The 24771-nt window shown below is 36.2% G+C and overlaps 1 protein-coding gene across 2 annotated transcripts in view; it reads left to right on the top strand.

The window, feature by feature from the left end:
- LOC127657911 (copine-4-like) overlaps positions 1-24771 on the top strand; it is a 114207-nt gene that overhangs the window by 74578 nt on the left and 14858 nt on the right. Inside the window, exons 6-13 of one of the 2 annotated variants that reach the window (XM_052146893.1) lie at positions 4053-4136; positions 5712-5801; positions 12715-12813; positions 15860-15946; positions 16426-16485; positions 17009-17142; positions 21439-21493; positions 22367-22418. In XM_052146893.1, the coding sequence (XP_052002853.1) occupies positions 4053-4136; positions 5712-5801; positions 12715-12813; positions 15860-15946; positions 16426-16485; positions 17009-17142; positions 21439-21493; positions 22367-22418 (661 nt within the window). The remainder of the gene's footprint in view (positions 1-4052; positions 4137-5711; positions 5802-12714; positions 12814-15859; positions 15947-16425; positions 16486-17008; positions 17143-21438; positions 21494-22366; positions 22419-24771) is intronic. The other variant, XM_052146894.1, reaches the window with a different exon arrangement.

Here is a 24771-nt window from a genome sequence, read left to right as displayed (position 1 = left end):
GAGGGTGACAGCGTTCGCAGTCATGGTCGTGTTGTGTCACTGGATAGGTCCAGCAGACTAATGTCGGGGTCACCAGTGTGGAAATTGCAGTAACTTGCAAAAGACAACTTCTCACTTTGAGCACACAAATACGTGTGTCGTTTATTTTGTATGAAAAAACACCAGAAACAAATGGCGCGGGCAAGCGTCCTACGTCATCACCCATACAGAACATTTAAAGGGACCACGATCCCTGAACAGTTATGAGGAAAAACGCTAAGAACAAAGTACTGCATTTATCACCAACAATGTATAGAACTACATTTAACACAAAGGTGAATTATGTATGTCACAGTCACTACATGTCTTCTCGACATGACGACAATGCTAACCCAACTCATCCTGGCCTTGGCTATAACCAAGTTTGTTTGAGGGCGGGCCATAGTAGTCCTTAGGTGCAGTGTTGCCAACTAGTTTCAATGGAAAGACTAAAGCCTACTTGAAAAGTCACTATAATGTCGCTAGATGACATCATATGCTAATAAACATATTCAGGACTTCACCACATCTAATTTGCATTTTGCATAGTGGCCGCCCTTTGCATGTGTTTGCTTCTCTGTGCTTACCGTACATACTGTAATACCCTATTAATTCCCTATATCTATCAATCACTAACAAAGTTAGAAGTGACAGTAACTTTCTTATCTTTTCTCTCACACAGCGTTCAGACATAACAAACCACTATGTGTATATTTACAAAAAAAAAACTATGTCCATATTTACAAAAAACTAAAGGGGAGCAAACAATACAGATTCGTGATTGGTCCTTGACAACGCGTTTGCACATGCGCAACTCATTCACGTCCATGTCAACTGCCATGTGGTCAACTGATTGTGCTGCTCCGTCTTCTCGCCTGCTCACCTCTCTCTCTCTCTCTGTCTGTCTCACTGAACAGAGTAGAAGCAGAGAGAGGTGTGTCTCAGAGTACAGACAGAAAAGCAAGACCATGCGCTCGCGGGGCAGTTTTGGCAACTTTCTTCTACGGAAGTAGCTAAGGTTTGTCCAAAAAGTCGCTAAATTTATAGAAGTCGCTAAAAAGGTCTGAAGTGTCACTAAATCTCGCGACAAAGTTAGGTGGCCATTATGCAAATGTGTTACATAGTGACGTAGATACATTATGGAAGAAATGGCTGGACTACAATCCAGCCGTTTCTTGTAGTTCTTGAGCAGTGTTTTGTGTGGGAGAGAATAACTCCCTTTTGTGTGGATTTTGTGCTTTGTAACTTTGCAGAACTTTTACATGCACAAAGAGCTATGTTACACATTAAAAGATAGGTAAAATCCCCAAAAGCATAATAGGGCATCTTTAAAGTCAAAACTGACCCTCAGTTCCTTACAGGAATTTTTTACAATTTCCTGGTCCAATAGTTCACATTTTGTATGTGCATTTTATTACAAAGAAAAACATGTTTGTCTTCATAATCTTTTATCAAAATGTAAAAATTTATTTTTGGCTGACATCACAGAGCCCTTTTATCCTATTGGATAATGTTATCCAATACAACTCGACTGCAAACTCGAATTCAGATCTGGCTTCATTCTGCACTCAAGAAAAATAATAATAATTTTAAGATTAGTGCATTTAAATGTTATAACAAAATTCCATAAAATTAAATTGAGTAATCTGTAATAAATAATAAAATAACTAAACAATCATTTTATGTTTTATGAATTTAATTTAGGTAAAAATGACACAAATCTGTTTGATGGAATTTTATGTTATGAAATTGAAATGCATATATCTTAAAAATAGGCAATTTCATAATCCAGTTAGTTCCCGAAGGATAAAATGAAATGGATGACCTACATTTTTTCCTCATTGAATTTTCTCATTTACTTATGTGTTCTATTAAGGAAGTTAAATGGCTGTGAATTCCATTTCATGTTGACTTTAAAACATAATCAGCCTTGACCGACAAGTCTTCTGTAACATCTGAATGACAGCAGATTGGGTGGCACCTTCTAGATCAGTCGGACATAAATAATAGTGCAATAGATAATAGAAAAGAAATAGACAAATTGAAAAAGCACTAATCAATCGCTTATAATCACATGTTAGAATTATTATTGTTTTAAATCATTATATGCTGAATAATATTGTATATTTTCAATTTCTTAATTTGTTTAACATTTACACATTTGGCCGACGCTTTTATCCAAAGCGACTTACAGCACATTCAGGGTGCATGTTATCAGTTTGTGTGCTCCTTGGGAATTAAACCCATGATCTTGGCATTGCAAGTGCCATGCTGTACCATTTGAGCTACAGGAACCACTGTAGTGGTACCTGAAAATAAAATAAAAAACATTACTATTTTTTATAGTTTATTTTTTTTATTTGTTTTTCATAATTGATTGTTTTGATTTTTCAATTTATTTATTGAGTGAAACAAATTGACCTTCATACTTGGAAATGTGGTCAGACAGTTGAGAAAGAAAGAGACAGAGAGAGAGAGAGAGAGAGAGAGAGAATGTTCCTCTGGGAGACACAATCAGCTCTTGTCAGCAGGGTAATTACACATAATTAAAATTAATAAGGGGGATTAATACAAGCATAACATGATCCATAAGAGCATCTGAGTACATGGAGTACATCAAGAGTGTCTTGTACACTGCTTGACAGGATGTCAAAAATGAGACTAGGAAACCCTCTGTTACATAACTTCTCTTCTTGGAGTTCTTTTCTTCTCATAAGTTATAATCCTTCAGTGCAAATCATATCCACAGTGAGTAATTCAAACTTTGATTGAGACTCAAGACTGGTGGGGAGATAAGAGACAAAGATTCAAGTTTCCCTGATAACTTTTTATAAGTTCTGATTTATTTTACTTCCCTGTCGTCTAACTTTAGTAGAAGCATTTAGGAGAACATTAGGGGGGCACACTAATATAGTTCAGTATGTGGTAGATGATATTCTTGAACACTGTTCTCATTCAGTAAGCTCTCAAGATCCCAAAAGTCAGTTTTTTTTTGTCATTGCAAAGAAGTAATTCTCTGTTTTTCAATGCAGTTTTGATCACTCAGCATCCCCACTGTTTTCCAAATCAAAGAATTTTAGAAGCATAATTAGCTGAAGAAATGTGTTTGCAAACTGTAAGAAACCTGTAGAAAAGCCAACAGGTTTTGTGTTGTGGGATTTGGGGAATAGCTTTATGATGAATATTTTGCACAAGTAAATATCAATACAGTCTTACACTAGCCAACCATGTGCATCTAGATGAAAAGCTGTGTTACCGTTCTACTATTAAATATACAGTTTATATTTTTGGACTGTATTTGGACACTTTTGAACACTGAATTGAATGACATTAGATCCTAAGAGTAGCCACAGGTGTAGTTCATCATATTAACTACGAACATATTCCACTAATGCTGGGGGTCTTGTGTTTCTGCATTAATTTGATTTATGTAGTGGTGGTGGCGTAGTGGATAAAGCACAGGGCTGTTAATCAGAAGGTCACAGGTTCTAACCCCACAGCCACCACCATTGTGTCCTTGAACTCCAGGTTGCTCCGGGGGGATTGTCCCTGTAATAATTGCACTGTAAGTCGCTTTGGATAAAAGCGTCTGCCAAATGCATAAATGTAAATGTAAATGTACATTCATTTATTTAGTGCTGAAAGTAGTATGCTTTGAAGTGAAACTATGTGTGGGTTAGGTGAGCTTAATGACCCTTTGCATCGGCATGTGCAGATTTCGCAGAATTGCATTCAGTATGCTGAGTGGTGAAGTGATATTTTTCTGTTATAGATACTGATTGCAGTATACAAACTTAACGAGGGCCAATAAAATGCTAATAACTTAAAAAATTGTTGAAAGTAGTATTTAGTCTTGAATGAGGCTACTAAACAAAAATGATTTCTTATATAGTGACAACAATGCAGGTTGGTTCCATGAATGCATATACATGCATCGTGCATACAATGGAAGACAAATTCTAACTTTCTCTTCAAAAACAAATCTATGACTTTTGTTGGTAAGATCATCAACTATATTTATGTCATTCCTTTAGGATTTTTTCAGCAAATCAGATCCATTCTTAGAGATCTACAGGGTAAATGATGACAACACCCAGCAGCTAGTGCACAGAACAGAGGTAAGGCAACCAGAATTCAACTTTTTCCACAACTGGCATTTGCAAGTGAATTGAGAAAATGTACCATAAATATGATTTCTAAGTTCTTACTGGCCATGAAACAGTACATTGCATTGACAATTACATTATTTAGCTATTATATATATATATATATATGAAGGACATTCTACCAGAAACGTACAATTCCACTTCTAAAAATCTTAGAGAAAAAATATCAAATTCTTGAAATCTGAACATTCAGTCATAGATGTTTCTCCTTTCTCTCAGGGTCTGCATTTCGTCGTGCCCGACATTGCCTTTGTCTCTCAGCTGCACTAACTGGAGCCATCTAACTGTAATCTCTATGAATTGAAATAATTATATTGAAATATCATCAATGGACAACGTGCAACCTCAAAAGCAGTGCTACGTAGGCCTATGTAAAAGAGGGACCACATTCAAAACATTTGTCTATTAGCATAAAAAGCTTCAAATTTAAAGTGCATTGCCTATTTATTCAAATAATGTTTTACTATGGCATGCGTTAAATACATATTATATGCAATAAAGCTAATAAATAGTAACTATACCATTCATTTGTAAGGCCTTGTCACAGGTTCTGTCAGGTCCTGTCACACAGGATTGTGACAGGACCTGATGTGACAGGGCCTGACGGTCAGCCATTTTAACTGCCATTGCTCAGCCTGTCAATAAGATAACATCCAAATTGTTAGCATGCAAGCAAGGAATCTCAGTAACATTTTTAGACATGTTTTGGATATACAAATATTTCATTCTTTTCTGAGATATATTAGCGTGACAGGCCCTGACCCTTTAGCTCGTCCTCCTAAAACAAAAACATGCAAAAACTAGCTTAAAATCAAACAATTCATTGACAGAACTCACTCTCAATCAATGTAAGCATCACCTTGGTCAAATGATGTCACTTCCTCGGAGTCATAACCTTAAAGGCCTATTGCACACTTTTTATGTACTGTTTTATGTAAATGTGACAGGACAGGACAAAAACATGGGGACAGTTATAAAATACTATTTATTTATAAAATGTATGTAAAATTTCATGTTTTTAATCAATTGATGTGAATGATAATGGCTTAATTTTTTGATTAATTGTGTTATTTTTTTAAATAACAGTTTTTATCATAGCAAAACAATGAAATATGTAGCTCAAATTTGGCTGAGGACAGTCCATATTTCAGGATTTGTATTTTTCAAAAGTATTTTTAATAAAGACAAAAACATCTGAGAACCTAATGAATGACAAATTCCATTACAGAACAACTGACAGAAATCAACCATCCATTCATTTTTCGACATTTTTGGATTATGCAAGTTTTATTCACTGTAACATTTCCAGGACAGATAATGTACGTTTCTGGTAGAATGTCCCATATATATAAACTTTTTTTCTCAAGTTATCCTTATAAAGTTAAAAGACATTGGCGAGTTACTTGTCAAAGGCAGTTGTTACTCATATTTGGCTTTGAACTCTAACACTTTTCACTAAGATCTCCCTATATCAGCATTAACCAACATTGAACCGCTCACTTACTCTCGCTCTCTCTCTGCACACAGACCATAATGAATAACCTCAACCCCGTTTGGAAGACCTTCAAAACGTCCCTGAACTCGCTTTGTAGTGGAGACCATGAAAGAATACTGAAGGTAAATTATGACTTTTCAATGTTTGCTGGACTGAGTCTCGATCAATGAATGTGTAATAATACGTATTTGACTTTCACTATAAAAAATTCAGATCTGTTTTAATTTATTTTTACATTTACAGTGACATTTGAAATTTATAATCTTGACAGATGCCATCTCACCAAAGCCGCTTATAAGAAAGTTCATGTGTTGTTTATGTGATTAGATTTAAAAGTGCTTGTTTATTGCCTGCTTTTTACTTGTCAATTGTTTTACCGGATTTTCAGTAAGAAAACCACTTTAGCCCTTTAGAAATAAACAGTGGGGGGCTGGGTAGCTCAGTGGTATACACACAAAAGTGTAACTTGTCAAAATCATCCAATCAAACAGTATTTTGTCACAAATTCATCTGTCCCACAAATTACAATAGGTGCCAGACATGGACAGGTTGTATGACATATAGGCTGCACATTGTTGTGTTTATTCTTGGTTGCTTGGTTATATTAATACATTTCTAATTACATTTTCTTTTTAATTTTGTACAATAAACAATTTTGTTGGGAGGCCACTTCATGTCCAATGTATAAACTAGCTCCTGAAGCAAAACCAGTTAAGAACCACTGGATTAACACCACAAAATTTAGGGATGCATTGCAGTGAAGTTAATTTATAAAATACTGCATGCCTGGGAAACCTGTTTGTAAGCAATCATTAATTTTGCAATTTAATTTGGTGATGGTAGTGGCACAGAAATTACACACTTATATGTTTAAGTTGTTTAAAACTCCAGTCCTGAAAATCCTTGTCACTTTTGGTGATTAGTCAGATAGAATTCAAATAGCTCTTTAGGTTGCATTTTAACCAAGACAGGTGAGCAGTACTGATTTCCATACTGTTCTGAAATTCAATCACTGTTGCTGGACCACCGTGCCTTTGTTGAGATCAGATGGTGATCACCAGTGGCCTGATTGCACTGACTCTGGAGTATTGAACTCAGTGAGCACATGTTTGAGAATTCAGAAAGGGTCCATCAGGTTTTCCCATGTGTTGTGCTTAAACATGTGCATTTCCTCATTTACCACTCTCATTCTGGTCTCTGTCCCTCTCTTTCTTCATGTCTTCATTCATTAAAGACTGCTTGATATAATTGGAAAAGGAATTACGCTGGAAGGGTTGACATGAACATGTTCCAGCACACTAATTTAATATTAAAAGTAGTCAATTCCTCTAATAGACATGTTTTTATTAGTTTTTTTCAGATCTAAATTAAATACCTCCTGTTAAATTGGTACAATAATGATAATAAATGTGCAATCGCCTGCAGTAATTTACAGCAAAATATTAAAGAAATATTTTTAACGATTCAAACTAATTTTATTTAAAAAGGAATACAGAAATGTTTACTGTGTGCTTTTTTAAATTTATATAAATTTCCCAGGCTTATATGATTTTTTTTCTGGATAATATGTGATAGAATACATTTTTGTAAAAAGGTTTATGATTTAATATGGTCAAATTATACAACCATACAATAGAACATTACAATATGTACCATAGAGAATGCTAGCCTTTATTTCAAATTCAATGGGGTAAAAAAAATGATAAAATGTTTGAAAATAATATTCATAGTTCAATACAAGTTCGGCTCAATGAAAAGTATTTGCAGTATGATGTTGATTACCATAAATAATAATTTTTAATCATCTCTCCTTTATTTAAATAAAGCATTTTACAGTAAAGTAAGGGACTTATAATGAAGTGAATGGGGCCAATCCATAAATGCTAAAATACGCACTATTCAAAAGTATTGCAACAAGACATAAACATTATATTTGTTAACATGACTTCAGTGTTATAAAATCCATTTTGAAACAGTGTGTATGTTGGCGTTTATGGACTGGCCCCATATTATAAACACCTTACTGTAACAGCATTTTTTATTACTAAACGAGGGCCGAATCAAAAATATTCTTTGTGGTAAACAACATTATGCCACAATGCTTAACTTGAATCTATTTAGCCAACAAATAACCAACCAAATGTAATGTATTTTACTGTATGGACTGAAGTGACATTTTCATACATTCTCTCATTTAGGTAACATATTTTGATTGAAACCCGTTTGGGTGTAAAGAGTATCATCTCTAGTTTCGTTTGATATGCCGCCAGTGTTGGGTAAGTTACTCTAAAAAGTAAATTAATTAATAACTAACTAATAATTACATCTTCTACAGTGTAATTAGATTACTGTACTTATTACTCTATCTGAAAAGTAATTGCATTACTTATTACTAATTACTTTTTAAAACCCATATCAACCTCGACCAGATGAACAATACAAGGATAGACATGAAACTGTTCTTTTAATTCTTTCAAATAAATAATATAAAATTACATAAATTATTCTTGAACTGGCCAAAGAATTTAAGGGGACAGTGTTAAATTAAAAACATTTTAACATCAGAAGTTAATTTGCAATTTTAAATTCACTATTGTTTTGTATAGAATTGTTCTATAGTATTTAATGCAATAACATCAATGTTCTATAGTAACATTGTTCTATAGTATTTAATGCAATAATATCAATGAAAAATTAAGAGTAATCCCTTACTTTACTTTTTAAGGAAAAAGTCATTAATTATTTAATAAGCATTACGCCCACACTGTATGCCACTTTAAAAAAATCCATAAATGTTTCGTGCGTCAGCGCGCTGATAAATGAAGTCCACATATGTGGAAAATGGGACCATTTCCCCCCCAAAAGCTGAAAAAACTAGTTAGTTAGTTTGAATAATTTTAAACTGTAACACATCTGTGGGTCATTTCGCTTCATTTTAATATAAATGTTGTTATATTTTATTTGGTTTTCAATGTACAATATGATCCTATTCATTAACATTAGTAAATGCATTCCTATATATTTACTATGCATTTTCACATTGAGAATAAATGTATTAATGCATAAGCTGAAAAATGTTGCTTTCAGAGGCTTTATATGGAGTCAGGATGAAAATAAGGTGCATTTAGAACTGTTCTGAGACCAGTCCAGACAGACAGCACACTGGAGGTTGTCATTCACTAAATAGGGAGCAAGGGTGCATTCTATAGCTTTCTATGCAGCTAAGTGCATTCACTACTAAAACCCGACCAAAAGTTCTGTTTCAGGCCGCAGGTGATGCTTGGATAACTTTAGTTTGGATAATGTTTGGCAGACATGGGGCAATTGGTAATCAGTACATAAATTCAGAATTTTATAATGCAAAATTTTATTTTAACATGGTTGGCAGTGATTTGATGATGCTGATTCTTACGTTGAATAATAATAATTTATTCAGCAAGTCTCAAAAACATGAATAACCAACATTCCTGGAAACTTAATTTCACAACTTAGTCCTACTGTCCACATATTTGGCCATACATTTTTGGAAAAGATTTGCTCTAGAATCTTTACATATAAATTATGGCATGATTCTGCAACAAGAACCGTTCAGCCCTAAGGAACAAATCTATTGATTTGATTTTACATTTGGCCCAGGAAAGGTTAGCAAAAAATCATGTTTGTGAATGAATTATTAACAAGTAAAATTTCAGACAGAGATTTTCTTTTCTTTTGTCTGGAACTCACAGCAAGGAAAAAACTGCTGGATTTCAAAATAGTAGACAAATATTTTCAGAACACTGTTTCACTGGAGTGATTTTCAGAGCACTTCTGCACACCATCAACTGTGTGCATTTAATATTAAGATGCTCTGGGCCCCTTTAAACATCACTTAAGGGTGCCTGTGTGCTCCCTGTCTCCCTGCTCATACGCCTGCGTGTGGCCTCCTTACTGCCCACTCATGACTGAACAGGCTCAGACCTCATTACAGCAAATGGCTGGGCCTCATTTAGGGCAGTCGACGACTGTGCCATCTGCAGAATCACTCATGGACATAACCCAGAACTCACAGCTGGAGCTAACCCCATTCCCAGACCTGCCCTTTAGGAGTCCATTAGAGTGCTGCTGTCACCACTCTCAGCAACAACAATCAGTGCAGGAAACATGTTCTCATTTTAGAATCTCAACAGAACACTTACAGGGTGCCTTGATCGAACCATGTGTGGTTAGCTCATAGTGGTTATGATTGATTGGGTTCTGACAATATTTGATGGGTCTTATTACGACTTCAATGAGGCGTGTTTGTTGTGGACTGATGAACTGTTAAGCGTTGCAATGTCATTTTTCTTGCTGTGTAAATTGGCATTCCCTCCACTAGCTAACATTACAGAGCTGGTTTGTTAGTTTAAATTTTGCACTAAACGGTTGCAGACATCCAACACTGACCAGTGAGACAGAAACCATGGGAGGCTAACTAGGCTGTAGTGGTGCATCAGATTTGGAGGTCTGTTTCTGAGGATCGGTCAGAGTTCCTGTACACCTGAAGATACTGTAAGATTTAAGCAAATTTAGAGATGGATCAGGACTGATTATGTACTGTATATTGCTTGTGTCTCCAATACTGTGGGCAGTAAACTGAGGAGTTGTTCATTAATTCCCAAGCATAACTATAAAGCATACAGTCATCACTGAAGACAAATATGATTCAAATCAGCATGTTTTTAATGTCACACATGTTTCTGTAGAGTGGTTTTTGTAAGATATACGAATGTGCTTTTTCCCATTTATAAAACACCAACAAATTGGAAATAATATTTTTTGTTGTAATTGAAAATGGTTTCTACTGTATGTGTCTTTCTTTCTTCAGCAGAACACATTTGAAGAAAAACAGAAAAATATCTCAGCTCAGAAGGTCCTTAAAATGCAAGTGGATGGTGATCAGACATTTGAAGCTCCAAAAATCACAGACAGTCAGCATAAACGTCATCAATATGACTCCAGTGGTTAAATGAATGTCTTCTAAAGCAAAAAATAACTTTTTAACTATAAATAATCACTTCCGGCCAGCAGCAGTATCTGCAATCACGAGAGTTCACATCTCATATGACGAATTCGTGTTGGCATGTCACGGACATATTCTCACGTTTTTCTCTTGGTTGAGACATCCAAGATAAGCACACAAACGCACCATTGTGAGTTAACAAACAGATACAAAAACAGATCTTAACTGAATAAAAGCTTCTATACAGCATTCCTCCTTCCCAGTTGTAAACAGCACTGCTCTTCCAGGTGTGTCAGACGTGTGTCAGCTCTTGAGTGAACATGCCAACGAGATTACGTCACACGTGTATACTACTGCTGACCAGAAGCGATGATTTATAGTTAAAAAGTACATAAATATTGATCTTTTTCGTACCAAAAGCAATTGTATTGCTTTAGTATCACTATGCGGGTGTCCTGAGGCAGTTACATTGTTAATTGGCCTGAATTAAATTGAAGAAAATTGCCTGAGGGTAAAAATTGTTCTTGTGCCTGGATGTCCTGGCGCTCAGTGCTCTGTAGCGTAGGCCAGGTCAAAGAGGGAGTGGACAGGGTGTGTGAGGTCAAGAGTGAAAAGTTTTGGGTGAACTAACCCTTTAACAGGCAGTATTTTGATATGAAGGTGTTTCTTAAGTAAACTGGTTTCAGACTAGAACAAATTAAAATGAGTTTTAGAGATATCCAAGCGAACATTTAATTACTATAAAAAAATAGGAGCATATGTCAAACTAGAAAGGTAAAGTTGGTCATGACATCTTTGATCTTGGCTTGACAAAGCCTTGTCAGATACTGTAGATGGATTGATAGAGTTTGAGTTGACTTTGATCATTTCGATAATGTAAGTCTAAAGGATATTTGGGATTTTGTATCATCTATCAGTATCAGTTAGGAAAGGCTAAAGGACTGTGCCGAGTTTGGTGAATGCAGCTTGAAAGCTCTAGGATGTGTTCTAGTCAGAAATTTTGGTTTATCCATCCATCCATCCATCTTCAACCGCTTATCCGAAGTCGGGTCGCGGGGGCAGCTGCTCCAGCAGGAGGCCCCAAACTTCCCTATCCCGAGCCACATTAACCAACTCTGACTGGGGGACCCCGAGGCGTTCCCAGGGCAGTGTGGAGATGTAATCTCTCCACCTAGTCCTGGGTCTTCCCCGAGGCCTCCTCCCAGCTGGACGTGCCTGAAACACCTCCCTAGGGAGGCGGCCAGGGGGCATCCTTACCACATGCCCAAACCACCTCAGGTATTTAAAAAAAAAAAAAGAAAAAAGAAAAAAAAAAACAACCACCTCGAAAATGCTCTCCATAACCACATAGCTTGGAAAACTATGATGTTAGGAAAGTGAAAGTGAAGTTTTCAAACTAAAACAGATTAGTTTTGATGTGGCCAGAAGCACATGGTTTAGCAAACACTGCATTCGGATGTGCCCTGATACCTTCTTACCTCAGCATATACTGCCTAATAAGGCACTATGTTGAAGGTTTCAGGCATAGCCCTGACTTTGATCATTAGTAACTATTTTATCATTCCGTTGAAAGTAATGTGACTTTTGTACATTTGCAACCCCAAAGGCAGTGAATGACAGATCAAACCACTGAATGAAAAGCGCTAACACTACGATCTGGTCTCATCTTTTTTGGCTGTATTATATAAGTCATCACTTGTTGTACTCTGTTTGTTTGAGTTCGAAAGATGTCTTGTGTTTAGTGCTTTCTGTGGACAATATGAAGCCAATGACGGGGTGGGTTCAACCAGAGTAGACCCTGTGCAAACCCTCAGAATGCTCCAGAGGAATGCATTAAAAAAATGGTATCCAAACTAGACATCTGTAGTGGAAAGAATGGGTTGATTTGGAAGTAAATGCAACATAAAGAGGAACAGAAAACCTATAGTATTTGAGTTAGATCACTTTATGGTGTAATCCTAAGATTTAGAATAGCTGATCAAAATCTGATGTTTCCCTTTGATCATTTCTTTATTCTTTTCCTTTCTAATGCTCTGTCCTTCCTCTTTCTCCAGTGTACGGTCTGGGACTGGGATTCGAACGGAAAGCATGATTTCATTGGTGAATTTCAAGCTACGTTCAAAGAGATGCGGTCAGCAATGGACGGAAGACAGGTAACCATTTTATACGTGGGCCATGAAAAATGTATTTGTTTATTGTAACTGTCACAGAGAACATGAGCCAGACAGAACAAGACCGCTTTTTTTTTATCCGATACTTGGAACAGGTTGTGATACGCATGCTTATGGCAAGTAAGAACAAGTTCTGCTCCATGAGAAATCATCAAAAGATGAAAGAGAATTTAGGTTGTATGAGGCGACTTTGATGTGGGTCAGTCAGTTTAGTTGATTTCACACTCCTGCAGATTCTATAGACTGAGAGAAATACCCATGCACATCCCTTAGCGGACCTGTTTGATTTATCACACATGTCTCTATTTTGCATTATCTACCAAGGTTTTCTTTGAATACCTTACACAATTTGTTTTCTCTCAAATCAGTGAATCCCAACCAACCCGCAAAGCAAAAATTACAAGATGAAGCTAAAGTGTGTAACTTTTTAACTGGTAAAATATTTTCTTCTGTCTAAGACAACTGTGTTTCTGTGACGGTAAAACAAATATTTCTCAGTTTGAGCATCTCGACCTCCCAACACAGCAACATTGTTCAGGAAAGCTGTTTGAAAACCATGTTTTGTGTTTTTTTGCAATTTCGCTTGGTGGCGATAGTTGAACAGAAATTGAAATATAAAACCATTCCTACAAAAATTGCCATAAGCTCTGTTTTAAGAAATATTTGTGCAAAAATTCACATTTCTGGTTTGATTCTGATGAAGGGCTACTTGTGCGTTACTAATGGGGTTGTGGGGGTGTAGATAGATGAATTCCCTTTTGGTTAGAAAAAGGCTGCAAACCACCAGCTAATAAATAGCTCTTAATGAGCCCTCTGGCTCATCAGACTTTCCCAGAAACCAAAACCTTTTAAAAGGTAATGGACAAATACATTACTGCAAATAATTATGATGCGATGCACAATAACTCAAAATGACTGCAAAAGAACAATGTAGTCTAATGGAATTGTTAATGGAATAATGACATAATTAGAACAAGACATTTTTAGACAGCTGATAAAAGTTTGAAATACTATTCTGAAATGTTTTTTTGTCTTGCTTCATAATTAAAACTTTGGGCAAACAAGCACAACGAGCATTGCAGAAGAGTTTATAGACCAAGTGCGCCTTCTGGAACTGAAATTGCCATCAAGTCAGCACAACATTTACACCAGTTTGCACCTTATTACATTTCAGGACCACTACACTGTGCTTGAAGTGGTTTCAATTTGAATAACTGCAATTTTAAAAGGAATGTTTGGGGTACAATACAAGTTAAGGAATTAAATACAAGTTAAGCTCAATCAACAGCATTTGTGGCATAATGTTGATTTCCACAAAACGTAATGTTGGCTTGACCATCCTTTAAAATAAAAAAAATAAAAAAACTGGCCCCATTGACTTCCTTTTGAAGTGCCTCACTGTGACCTAAATTTTTGCTTTTTTTAAAGAAAAGGAGGGATATTTCTAAATTAATTGACCCTGCTCTATACAAATAAAAATGACTTGACTTCGCTAAGTCCTATTGACCAATCCTGTCTTAGCAACTGTTGCCCTGCCGCCATTACACTGACACGTGTTTGCCATTTTTCAATGACAGCCTATGGATGTAATCTGTGTTTGAGTACTTTTAAGTGGGATTTTATCAAAATAATTAAAAAAAATGTAAAACACGTTGTTGCTGGGACATTTGTAATAGTGACAAGTTATCCAGACAGGTTTTCCTTATTTTTTTTTTAAATAATCTTTAAATAAAATCTGTAGAAGAGCATGTTATGCATTAAACTATGTCAGCCCTCATTCCCAAATGAACATATAACATCTGTAACAACACCTACATTTGATCCAAGCTACATTAAAGCTAATTACTGAATGCTAATTAATTCATGTATTGATTCTATTCATAGTAAATGCGATAGTAAATAAAGTTCACAGCATCAAAATGAGTGTGTTATGAGATGTTATAAACAGCTCTGTTCACTTACACTAATGTATTAGATATGTAATCGCTATTAAATTAAGTTTTTACCTTATCAAGTGACTGTAATAATTGTTTGCCTTGGTTCTGATTCACAGTCTACACAGTTTTTAATCAAATTACTGTGTAATTGAACAATTTATTTAGCAAAAAACATCAGATGAATATGCATTAAAATGTCACTCTTCATACCAGCCCAACCGCCACAAGACATAAACATTATAAATGTTAAAGAGTTTTTAATGTGTTCTCATCCCCATTAAACAGTCTGCAATGTGCGACCTATTCTAAACATGCTTCCAGTGATAAGCAAATACTGCTGGGACCCTCTTTATATTAGGTGGCCTTAACTTCTATGTACTTAACCATTTGATACAATGTACTATTTACATACATGTTGTTGCATTGTAATTACATTTAAATTACTTGCATTTAATTACATTTGTAGTTACACTGTTAACTTTACCCCTAACCCAAACCTTACCCAAAAACCTAACTCTAGACCCTAACCCTATCCCACCCTTACTCCTACCCGAACCTCAACCTAAGTAGCAGCAAATGTGGGAATTTTGCAGAACAACATGTAGTTACACAGTAAATAGATAGTCTTGTATGTATTTAATGTTAGTATATAGTAGTTAAGGCCACCTAATATAAATAATTGTAACTCTTCTAAAATGCACAGCCACAGATCGACGACACCTTTTTCACTTGTGAAGTACCAAACAATCTGGCTGGTATCTCCATTCGGCAGCCATTGCTACCAGACTTGGGTAATTATTTTAGAACATCTCTTCCAGGCTCGACATCATTTCTCATTATTATGAGGGAAATTGTTGTTTCTCAGTCTATTGTCTACTGCAGCACTGGTCTTTGCCTTCACTATTCCAATGGGAAGCGATTAAGCTGAATTCCAGACATTCTAATGAAGATGTTCTATTGTGTGGAGTGTCTCGATTCCAACTAGTACTGATAGAAAGCTAATGTTTTTTTATATGTATATATATATATATATATATATATATATATATATATATATATATATATAAAATTATTTTTTAAATCAATGACAGGTCCAATGGGAATGTATAAACCCCAAATATAAATCCAAGAAGAAGAATTACAAGAACTCTGGGATCGTCATTCTGAATCAATGCAAGGTAATGTTTTCGTCACAAAAATGAGGTTCTCCAGTGGACATTTGGTCTTCCTGTATGCCCAGTATTTAAAAAGGCATCTATGTCATACTGTCAGCAGAGGTTTTAATGGTTACAGTAGATGGAGATGGGAAGTTCACACAGCTAGAATTCATTTCACCTGAATACATGTTAGATCCCAGCTCTGTAAATGGATACTGAATTTGATCATATTTGACATAATTATAGGTGATGAGAAGATAACAGCACTGTGAATCAGTTTTGGGGAGTTGGGGAGTAACTAGCAACACGATAGTCCACCCAAAAATAAAAACTCTGCCAACATTTATTCACCCGCATATTGTTTCAAACCCATATTACTTACTTTCTTCTGTGGAGCACAATACATATACGTGGATACTCAATTTCTAAGTATCTTTCCCAACATGGTTGTGAATGTTTGTTTGTATGAGTTCATAATAACCTGTCCTTTTTATTCACAGATCATTAAGATGCATTCCTTTCTGGACTACATTATGGGTGGTTGCCAAATACAGTTTACAGTAAGTCCAGGCAGATACCTCTCTTGTCTTCGTAGACAATAATTTATCAGCCTTTTTAGACCAACAAAACTGATCATTCATTATCATTCGTTTTCCTTCACATTAACACACTGCTTGTTTTGCACAATTAGTTGTTATTATTTGACAGAGCATTCATAATTTATTGCTCAATTAGCATGTGCTATTCCAAATGTTCATTTTGTGCTTAACAGTTATTTAGTGATAATTGTTTCTTCTGCTTACAGTGTTATTTTCACATGACACTCATGCTTGCTAAGGTTTTGGATAATTGTGTTATTACTTTTCAAAGTTTTCTGACTAAACATTATATATCATGCCAGGAACTGTATATTTTATGTACATAGTCTTAAGCCAACATAAACTCATTTGTTTTACAGCTATACTGCAGTTTGTTTACTCTCTGTCATAGCTGTCAGGAGCTCTGTATAGCAACTCCACATGGGGCATATATTTTGAGTAATTAGCGTCAAAGCTCCACTTTGATTGCTATTTGCCTTTTTAGGTAGCTATTGATTTCACGGCTTCTAATGGGGATCCGAGGAACAGTTGTTCATTACACTACATCCACCCCTACCAGCCAAACGAGTATCTGAAAGCTTTAGTAGCAGTGGGGGAGATTTGCCAAGACTATGACAGGTGAGCAGGCTGAACAGCCAATCAAATCCCAGCATCAGCTCTTAAAGCTCTTGGACTTTTTCACACAACAGTTGTTTATGTTCACACAGGAGAGTTCTCAGTGTGCATATATTTATATCCATCTTACTTTGCAAAGTGGCAAGTAAGATGTTGTATTTCTGGCAAGTGTGAGAAAGTTCTGTTATCATTGGCTGCAATGTATATAACTAAAAGGAGAATAACACCAGAATGTAGTGGTGTGGGGTTATAAACGGTCACACAACCACAGGATGCATGCTAGAATATTATGCTAATGTAGGATAATTTTCTAACAACAACATTTACAGTAAAACAAAAAAGTAGGTCAATTACTTGTTGCTGTGTGTTGTATCAGAGACCAAAATAATATCGACTTCTTTAATATAATAATATCAACAGTGTGACAATGCAGTATTTTCATGCCACCATGTAATCCTCAATTCATACTGTATGTACCTGCATATATAACTTCCAATATTGCTTTTATTTTCCAAAGGTGATGTTTCATAACAAAATGCTGAATGTGAGATCATTTGTATACACTGTAAAGATTGAGATATTGTCTTCTGACAAGAAAGGAGAGAGTGTGTTTATTATCTGTCCCAAATGAAACAAGATGCAATGAAAGTTGAAGCAGCAATAAAAGTGCATGCTGAGTCGAGCTGCTTTTGTCCAGCTACTTTTTTGCTCTCTTTCTCCCTCTCTCTCCTGATTGTGTAAAGTTTGTGGTAGCCATGACAGACGGAGCTGAGGACTCTCCATTTCAGTGCCTGATCTCACATTCACTGATAGTTCCCACGATCTAGCAGTCAGTATACCTGTGCAAAAGTGATGGACAAATAAACGGTAAAACTATATGCGCTCAGAACCAATGTGTCAATGTATTTTTAATATATATATTATAAAAATGTATCCGATAATTAAAATGCATTACATTATTGTGGCATACGAGTAAAGCATTGATAAGACAATACAAAAAGCAGCTTTGGAAGGCAATATATTGTTTATTTTCATATTATTGAACATTGGTCTTTCATTAGCATACAGTCCACAGAAATCCATTTTGCAGTTGACTGTCAATCTGTCTGAGATAGATTTATTATAAAGCCTTGTCTAAGGACGCATCAGTGTACACCTGCATCAGATTGACACTTTTGGGGTGTCTCACTTTGGATGCGTCACATCATACACACTACATTTTTAGGTCACAGACCATTAACATACACTTAAGAAAATGTTTTATTACAGGGTTTTTTGCTGAAAGTGGCATTCTGAAACATCATGTAAACAAAAATGATGATTTCCTTAAGCCATTTAAGGGATTAAGATTTTAACACACCTGGGTTTCTCCAGGAGAACACTGCTTATGTGTAAACATAAACAGCGTTCTTACATGTTTTTGAGAAGTGCGTATATGAGTTGAGCAGAACTGAAAACAAACTTCATGTGACGGAGGTCAACAACATGTAAACAGCGGAAAGAATTCAACATTTCTGGGAGTACAGTGGGAAAAGCACAGAGGGAAACATCACTATTGCAGCGCAATTCCTCTGCAGGTTGCGATAGAAAGTAAAGGAAACAGAAACGGCAACAAGTCTAAAATATCTGGAAATAAAGCGAAGCAACAGAGAATAAAATAGCGAAGTCTTCCTCTGATGCCATGTTTGTTATTTACATAAGTGTTGCATGGAGAAAGCTGATTACCGACCAAGATGCAAGTATACAGGAGTAAAGAATACGCCGATTATACAGTGTATGTCAACAAGAGTGCCACATTCTCGCAATAAGCCTTTTTCTCGCAATAAGTCGCTTTCTGATGTCCATGTAAACGTAGTCACCGTGTCAAGTTAAACTTAGTTTTTAACTTGAAAAACAAGTCTCAAGGTTCCTCCATTCCGAATTTCAATCCTACCAGATGTGTTTGAACACAAGAACGCATTCTTATCTTGTACTGTCGCTAGTATCAAGCAAGCCCGAGTTTGGTTTGTTCTCTGTACAGTAAACTTGCCTATACAGCTGGAGTTTCGTTTACTGTTCCCTGGAGATTCAAGCTTAGGTCAAGGTACTTCAAGTTTGAATTGCTCTGATGGTAGGAATATTCTGTATTTCTGTCCAAGAACATGATTAATTTTTTATCGCATTATTTAATATATCACACTGAATTGACATGCTAAATAGCTAAAAGTAACTTATACCGGAAGCGGTGCACATTCATTGAAAATGGCTGCGCCCAAGTTACACTGAAAAAATACATTGGAATAAGAGCAGTGTCAGAAATTTACTTTTCCATAAATGGACAATAATTGAATAATTTAAATATTAGGAGATCAGTAGTTACAGAAATACTCAAACCACCTCAATCAACCAATGCTATTCTGAGATGAGGGTTGGTGCTATTTTGGTGGCAAGAGGGGGACCTACACAATATAAGACAGGTGGCTTTAATGTTGTGGCTAATTGGTGCGTACACACACACACACACACACACACACACACACACACACACACACACACACACACACACACACTCTTATATTCAATTGTTACATTTAACCAATTAATTTACAGAAATTCTCACTTTGAATAATTAGGTTGAAATTTTAAAAATATAATTAAATCAACATCAAATCATATTTTGTGATAATAACTATTAACTTTATCGTGTTCCAGACCCATTATGAGTTAATAATGACTTAACACAGTGGTTCTCAAAGTGTGGCGCGCGTGAGGTATTGTCAAATCACTTCACACACATTCAACAAGATCAGTGACATTACATGCAAGAAGCAATGTGCGCGATTTCTTCTCTACCTTTTCGCCTGCTAGGTTGAAACTTTCGCCAGTCACCGCAGCGCTTCCTGCGTGGAGCTTTCCACAGCCCGAAGCGTTTAGTCAGTGACAGGTGCGTTCACAGCTGCGCTTATGTAAACAAAGATGTCTCGCGCGCACCGGTTTCAAATGGGGGAAAATATTAATTGATACTTGCATTTCGGTCTGTTCCTCATACAACACTATCGAATGGCTTGAGAAGAATTTAAATATTAGGCACGAGTGATATGAATGACTTTTTTAGATGGCTGTGAGTGCGCGCGAAGCAATTTTCTGACTGGAGATGTGCAGGAGCAGGCGATCGTCTGGCGGGGAGTGTGTTCCCTGACCGCTATCGGCCCTTCAATAACATAACTTGTGGAGAAGGACAGTTGGTGGACATTTTCGGTGTGGGCTTAGGCGCATACCCACGGACGCCACGTGACGGCTTTGGTCTCAGGTCCGTTTTATATTACAGTGGTTTTTATAGTTTTTCAGTATAATTAAACAGGGGTACATTATTGTGGTACGTATAAGGGTACAAAGATGGTACGTTCGTGTGGTACCTGTTACTTTTCTCAGTGCTGGACAGGATGGGCCAATCACAGCCATTTATTATTACTGGAAGTTTATTGGAGTTTAAAAATGCTTTTATAGATACTGCTGAGGCGGATTTCCATTCACAAGACTGAATTATTGTAACTATTAGTTTTTTTTCTAAATATCTATACAGTGTAAAATGTCTCCAGCAGTTTGTCCTGCAGCAGTATTCATTTATATTCTTTTTGTAGTGATGGGCGTAACCAAAAAATAAAAAAAATAAATTGAGAACCACTGTCTTAACATAACGTAAAGCTGTTGTATAGATTCGGAAGACTTGGAATAATATCCATGAGTTGTATAGACCGATTTTATTATGATTTAGTATTCTTTATTTAAGCTTGAAAGCTTCAGTTCCCATACATTGTAAATACATGGAAACTAAAGTCCCGCACAGCCTTCATAATTTCTCCTCTTGTGTTCATTTGAGTTTGAATAACATAAGGGTGAGTAAATCATGACATCATTTTCAGTTTTGGGTGAACTATCCCTTTAAGAATAGCTCAATCTCTATGTAACCTACTGCAGTCTTTGGAAAACATGTAAAATCCCAGCATTTTCTTTACCACAGAAACTGAGCTGTAATTTCTGCACTGAATGGTCATTGAAAGCCTCTTTTCAGCACCATGGAGAGCTCCCGCTTAACAGCAGTCTGAGATGAATGCATATCCATCAGACCGTTCACTCAGGGTGAAATCTGTAACACAGAGCTTACTGATTTGGCAGGCACTAACAATAACAATTATGTAAATCTGTGTCCATTACAAATTAGCAGTGATCAGGGGCCAGTGAGACAGGATGGGAAATTTGGCAAGTAATCCCCCATATCCTCAATTCCAGCCACCTCTAATCTCTTGTCCACTTTTGCAGTGACAAAATGTTCCCTGCATTTGGCTTTGGTGCTCGGATACCTCCAGACTTAAAGGTAACTGCTTTAACATTTATAGCGATGGGGGATGTGGTGTGATTTTTGCATTTTTTATATCAATATTGAGAGTTGTTTGAACTAATATGAGCAGGCTCATTGTCCTCTTACAGAGAATGAGCCTTTGTGCTGAGTTGAGGGCTTTTTGTATTTATTTCTAACAGTTTTTGGTTATTAGAAGATTTAAATCCAGCCCCTACTCCAAACAGACTGTTATTAATGTTGGTTAATTTGAAGTTAAAGCACTAAGGCACTGGCATTGTAAATCTTGTTTATGATGTACAGTGTGCACTGAAGTCTGAAGTTTTATGAAAGTGATTTTACTGCTATAGAAAAATTGATATTCAAGCTCCAAAATGTAAACTTGCTAAGCGCCAGATGGAAGTATTTGGCATTCTTAGAGGATGCAACAAAATACAAGATTTAAAATCACAATGTAGAAAGTATAGTCTGACCCTAGTTGTTTTCTATCTGATGTAAGTGACGTTAGTGAATCAATCAAAGGAATAAGAAAGTGAAAAGCACAGTGACTGTTGCACGTCCTGTATTGTATATGATCATTTGAGTGACACTATAATTGTTTCCTCTTTGCCACAAATATACAATGGAAAAAATAGCTTAATACTTTTGTCATAGTGTGGGGGATATATTAATGCACAAATTACTTAATATACTCATAAATATTATTCACAAACTAAATAAATATTATTTCATAGCCCTTAATTTGAATTTCCATTGGCAGGTATGACAAAAAGTACATTTTGGATGCTGTATATGATCTTATTTATTCTATTTCTTTGAAGAGTACATTAATGGTGCCACAATTCAGGACTGTGTAAATGAGGTTAACTATTTATTTTCTTTACTTTTCAGGTTTCACATGACTTTGCTGTAAACTTCAACGAAGACAACCCTGAATGTGCAGGTATGAACTAACACACTCTCACTGTGAAATCATAAGTATTCGTACGATTTGTCTACGTGTCGTATGAATTCAAATGACTGTTACAACAGCCAGTCACGTCACTCGCCATCGTTTCCTTCTAAAACGCGACAATTACTCGCTACTGTCACGCACAATAAACTCTTTATGCTTCCTATCATGCTTACACACTCTACTGTATGGTTAGGTTTAGATAAGGGGTTTGGGTTGGGATATAACAGTAATAAGCATGTGCTCAACACCTCACATGCAGAACTTTCACTTCCGCATTACACATACAGGCATTTGCACGTGATCAATTCGTAATAATTCAAACGAACAAAATAGAACAACATCATAAGATTTAGCCACCTCGTAAAATTCGTGAGAGACCAAATATCTACATCAGTCCCCAAATGCATTACCTTCCCCAGGTGACCCTTGCCTAATGTGGCTCGAACGGCTCTATACCTCCAAATAACACTTGCAAAGTCAAAGAGCCCTTCAGTTTAACATTCTTATCTCATTTACAGGAGATCAATATGTGCATAGCTGAATTACAGAACTGCAGTATTGGCAGTGGTGGACACATTAAAGTTTAATGCAGCTATAAAATACACAGCCTTAGGGAAATGTGTAAAGTAGGGAAGCTGGGGTGACGTGGCTGTAGCATCCTCCCCCTCTCCATTAATTAGTAATTTTGGACTTAGAGAACAGGAACCTGTCAGCACAAAACCAGATGTTTTAAGGCATGGTGAAAATATTGTATCATACAAGTCTGGTCGCATAGTGTCAATACTTCTTGCCAAAACTAGAATACTACTCAGTTTCAGGACTAAATGTTGTAAGATACACATTTACATATTTTATTGTAATTTTGTAACCCTCACTTTTCATCATCTGTTGATTTGCAGATTTGTTTTATTTTTTAACCATGCTCTCAGGGCAGACTAACTTCAGTGTACTCTGTTTAAGGAAATACAATTTTTCTTGATCTCTTGAGATAAAATCATTAATTGCACTATGAAAACATACTGCAACATTAAAAACTTAAAACTACCTCCCCAGTCCAAAAAGGGCATGAATTGAAAAAAAGCTGGAGAAAACAACTTGTTTGTTTTTTTTATGTCAGAAACCCGAAACATTAAAATTAATGTTATTGTCTAAATAACATAAAAAATTCTGAAATAATTACTTTATGACTTCATGCAATATAAAAATAAAAATTATAAAATAAAAAAACTTCTCTTGGAGAAATAATAAAATGATTAAAAATGTATGAAATTATCTCTGTGACGCGGAGGAGGGCGGGGCCCGCCTTGTGCACTCACTTCCTGGCCCCACCCTCCTCCTCATCACAACCTCTTTGAAACTTTGTTTTCTATAAAGGACTATTTTCATGATACAATTAAGATGATATAAGTGAACAATGAGTGCTTCGAATAGAGATTTAGATAGGAAAGTAAAGTCATTTAATTTATAATAATTTTTTGGGGGAGAAATCTCTGCCGAGAAAACTATGTATTACATTATCTTGTAATACAATTCTCCTTGGGTTAATTAAGCTTAAAAGTCGCTGAACATTGTTTTTAGTTTGTGCCTTTTGGCCTTTGGTGGCAGATTCTCACCTTAGTTTTCCTATCACAGGGTTTGCTATATCCTGCGATGTGGTGTGTGGGCTAACATGGCCCCTCCTCCTATCAAAAAAATAGCTACTTCTAGAAGTAATAAGCTAAAATTGTTTCGTTACTTTCATCTATTATGGGTAAGTGCAAGTTCAACGAGATCTGGCTCGAGAACAGTGCATTTAGTGGTTGGTTGAAGCCTGTTGAGAATAACGAATTTTAAAGTCCGCTGCACCTTGTGCAAGAAAACACTTAAATTGGGAACTTTGTGTATAAAGGCATTAGTCACATGTGAAGTCAGAAAAACATAAATCCACCATAAAAAACCACCAGCATCTGCCATCACCCAATATTGTTCTGTATTCACGTCGGTAGTATCACCAAAGTCCAGCCCAAGTGCGACCCATTCTGCACTAACAACGTTAACTCCTGCAACTCCATTAAGTGACCTCCAGACAGCGTTTGGATCTAAGCCAAGATTAAAAGTGGAGGTGCTCTGGACTTTACACATGGTAGCAAAATATCAGTCATAACAAGCTTGATGTCAAAGGTAGGGCCAATGTCTACAAGGCACAAGTCAGGAGTACCTTGGAGTACTCATGCCTTGCCTGGATGAACGCATCACAGACCACCCTTGGGCAGCTTGACAACATCCAGAAAAAGGCACTGAAAATCATTGGGGAGGATGAGGACACTGCCCTAAGGAAATATGCAATCAGTCAGCTCAGCCA

Source organism: Xyrauchen texanus, chromosome 17, assembly GCF_025860055.1.
Source record: "Xyrauchen texanus isolate HMW12.3.18 chromosome 17, RBS_HiC_50CHRs, whole genome shotgun sequence".
NCBI classification, from domain to species: Eukaryota; Metazoa; Chordata; class Actinopteri; order Cypriniformes; family Catostomidae; genus Xyrauchen; species Xyrauchen texanus.
Note: the sequence above shows the minus strand (reverse complement) of the source record. Positions and strands in the feature narration are given on the sequence as shown.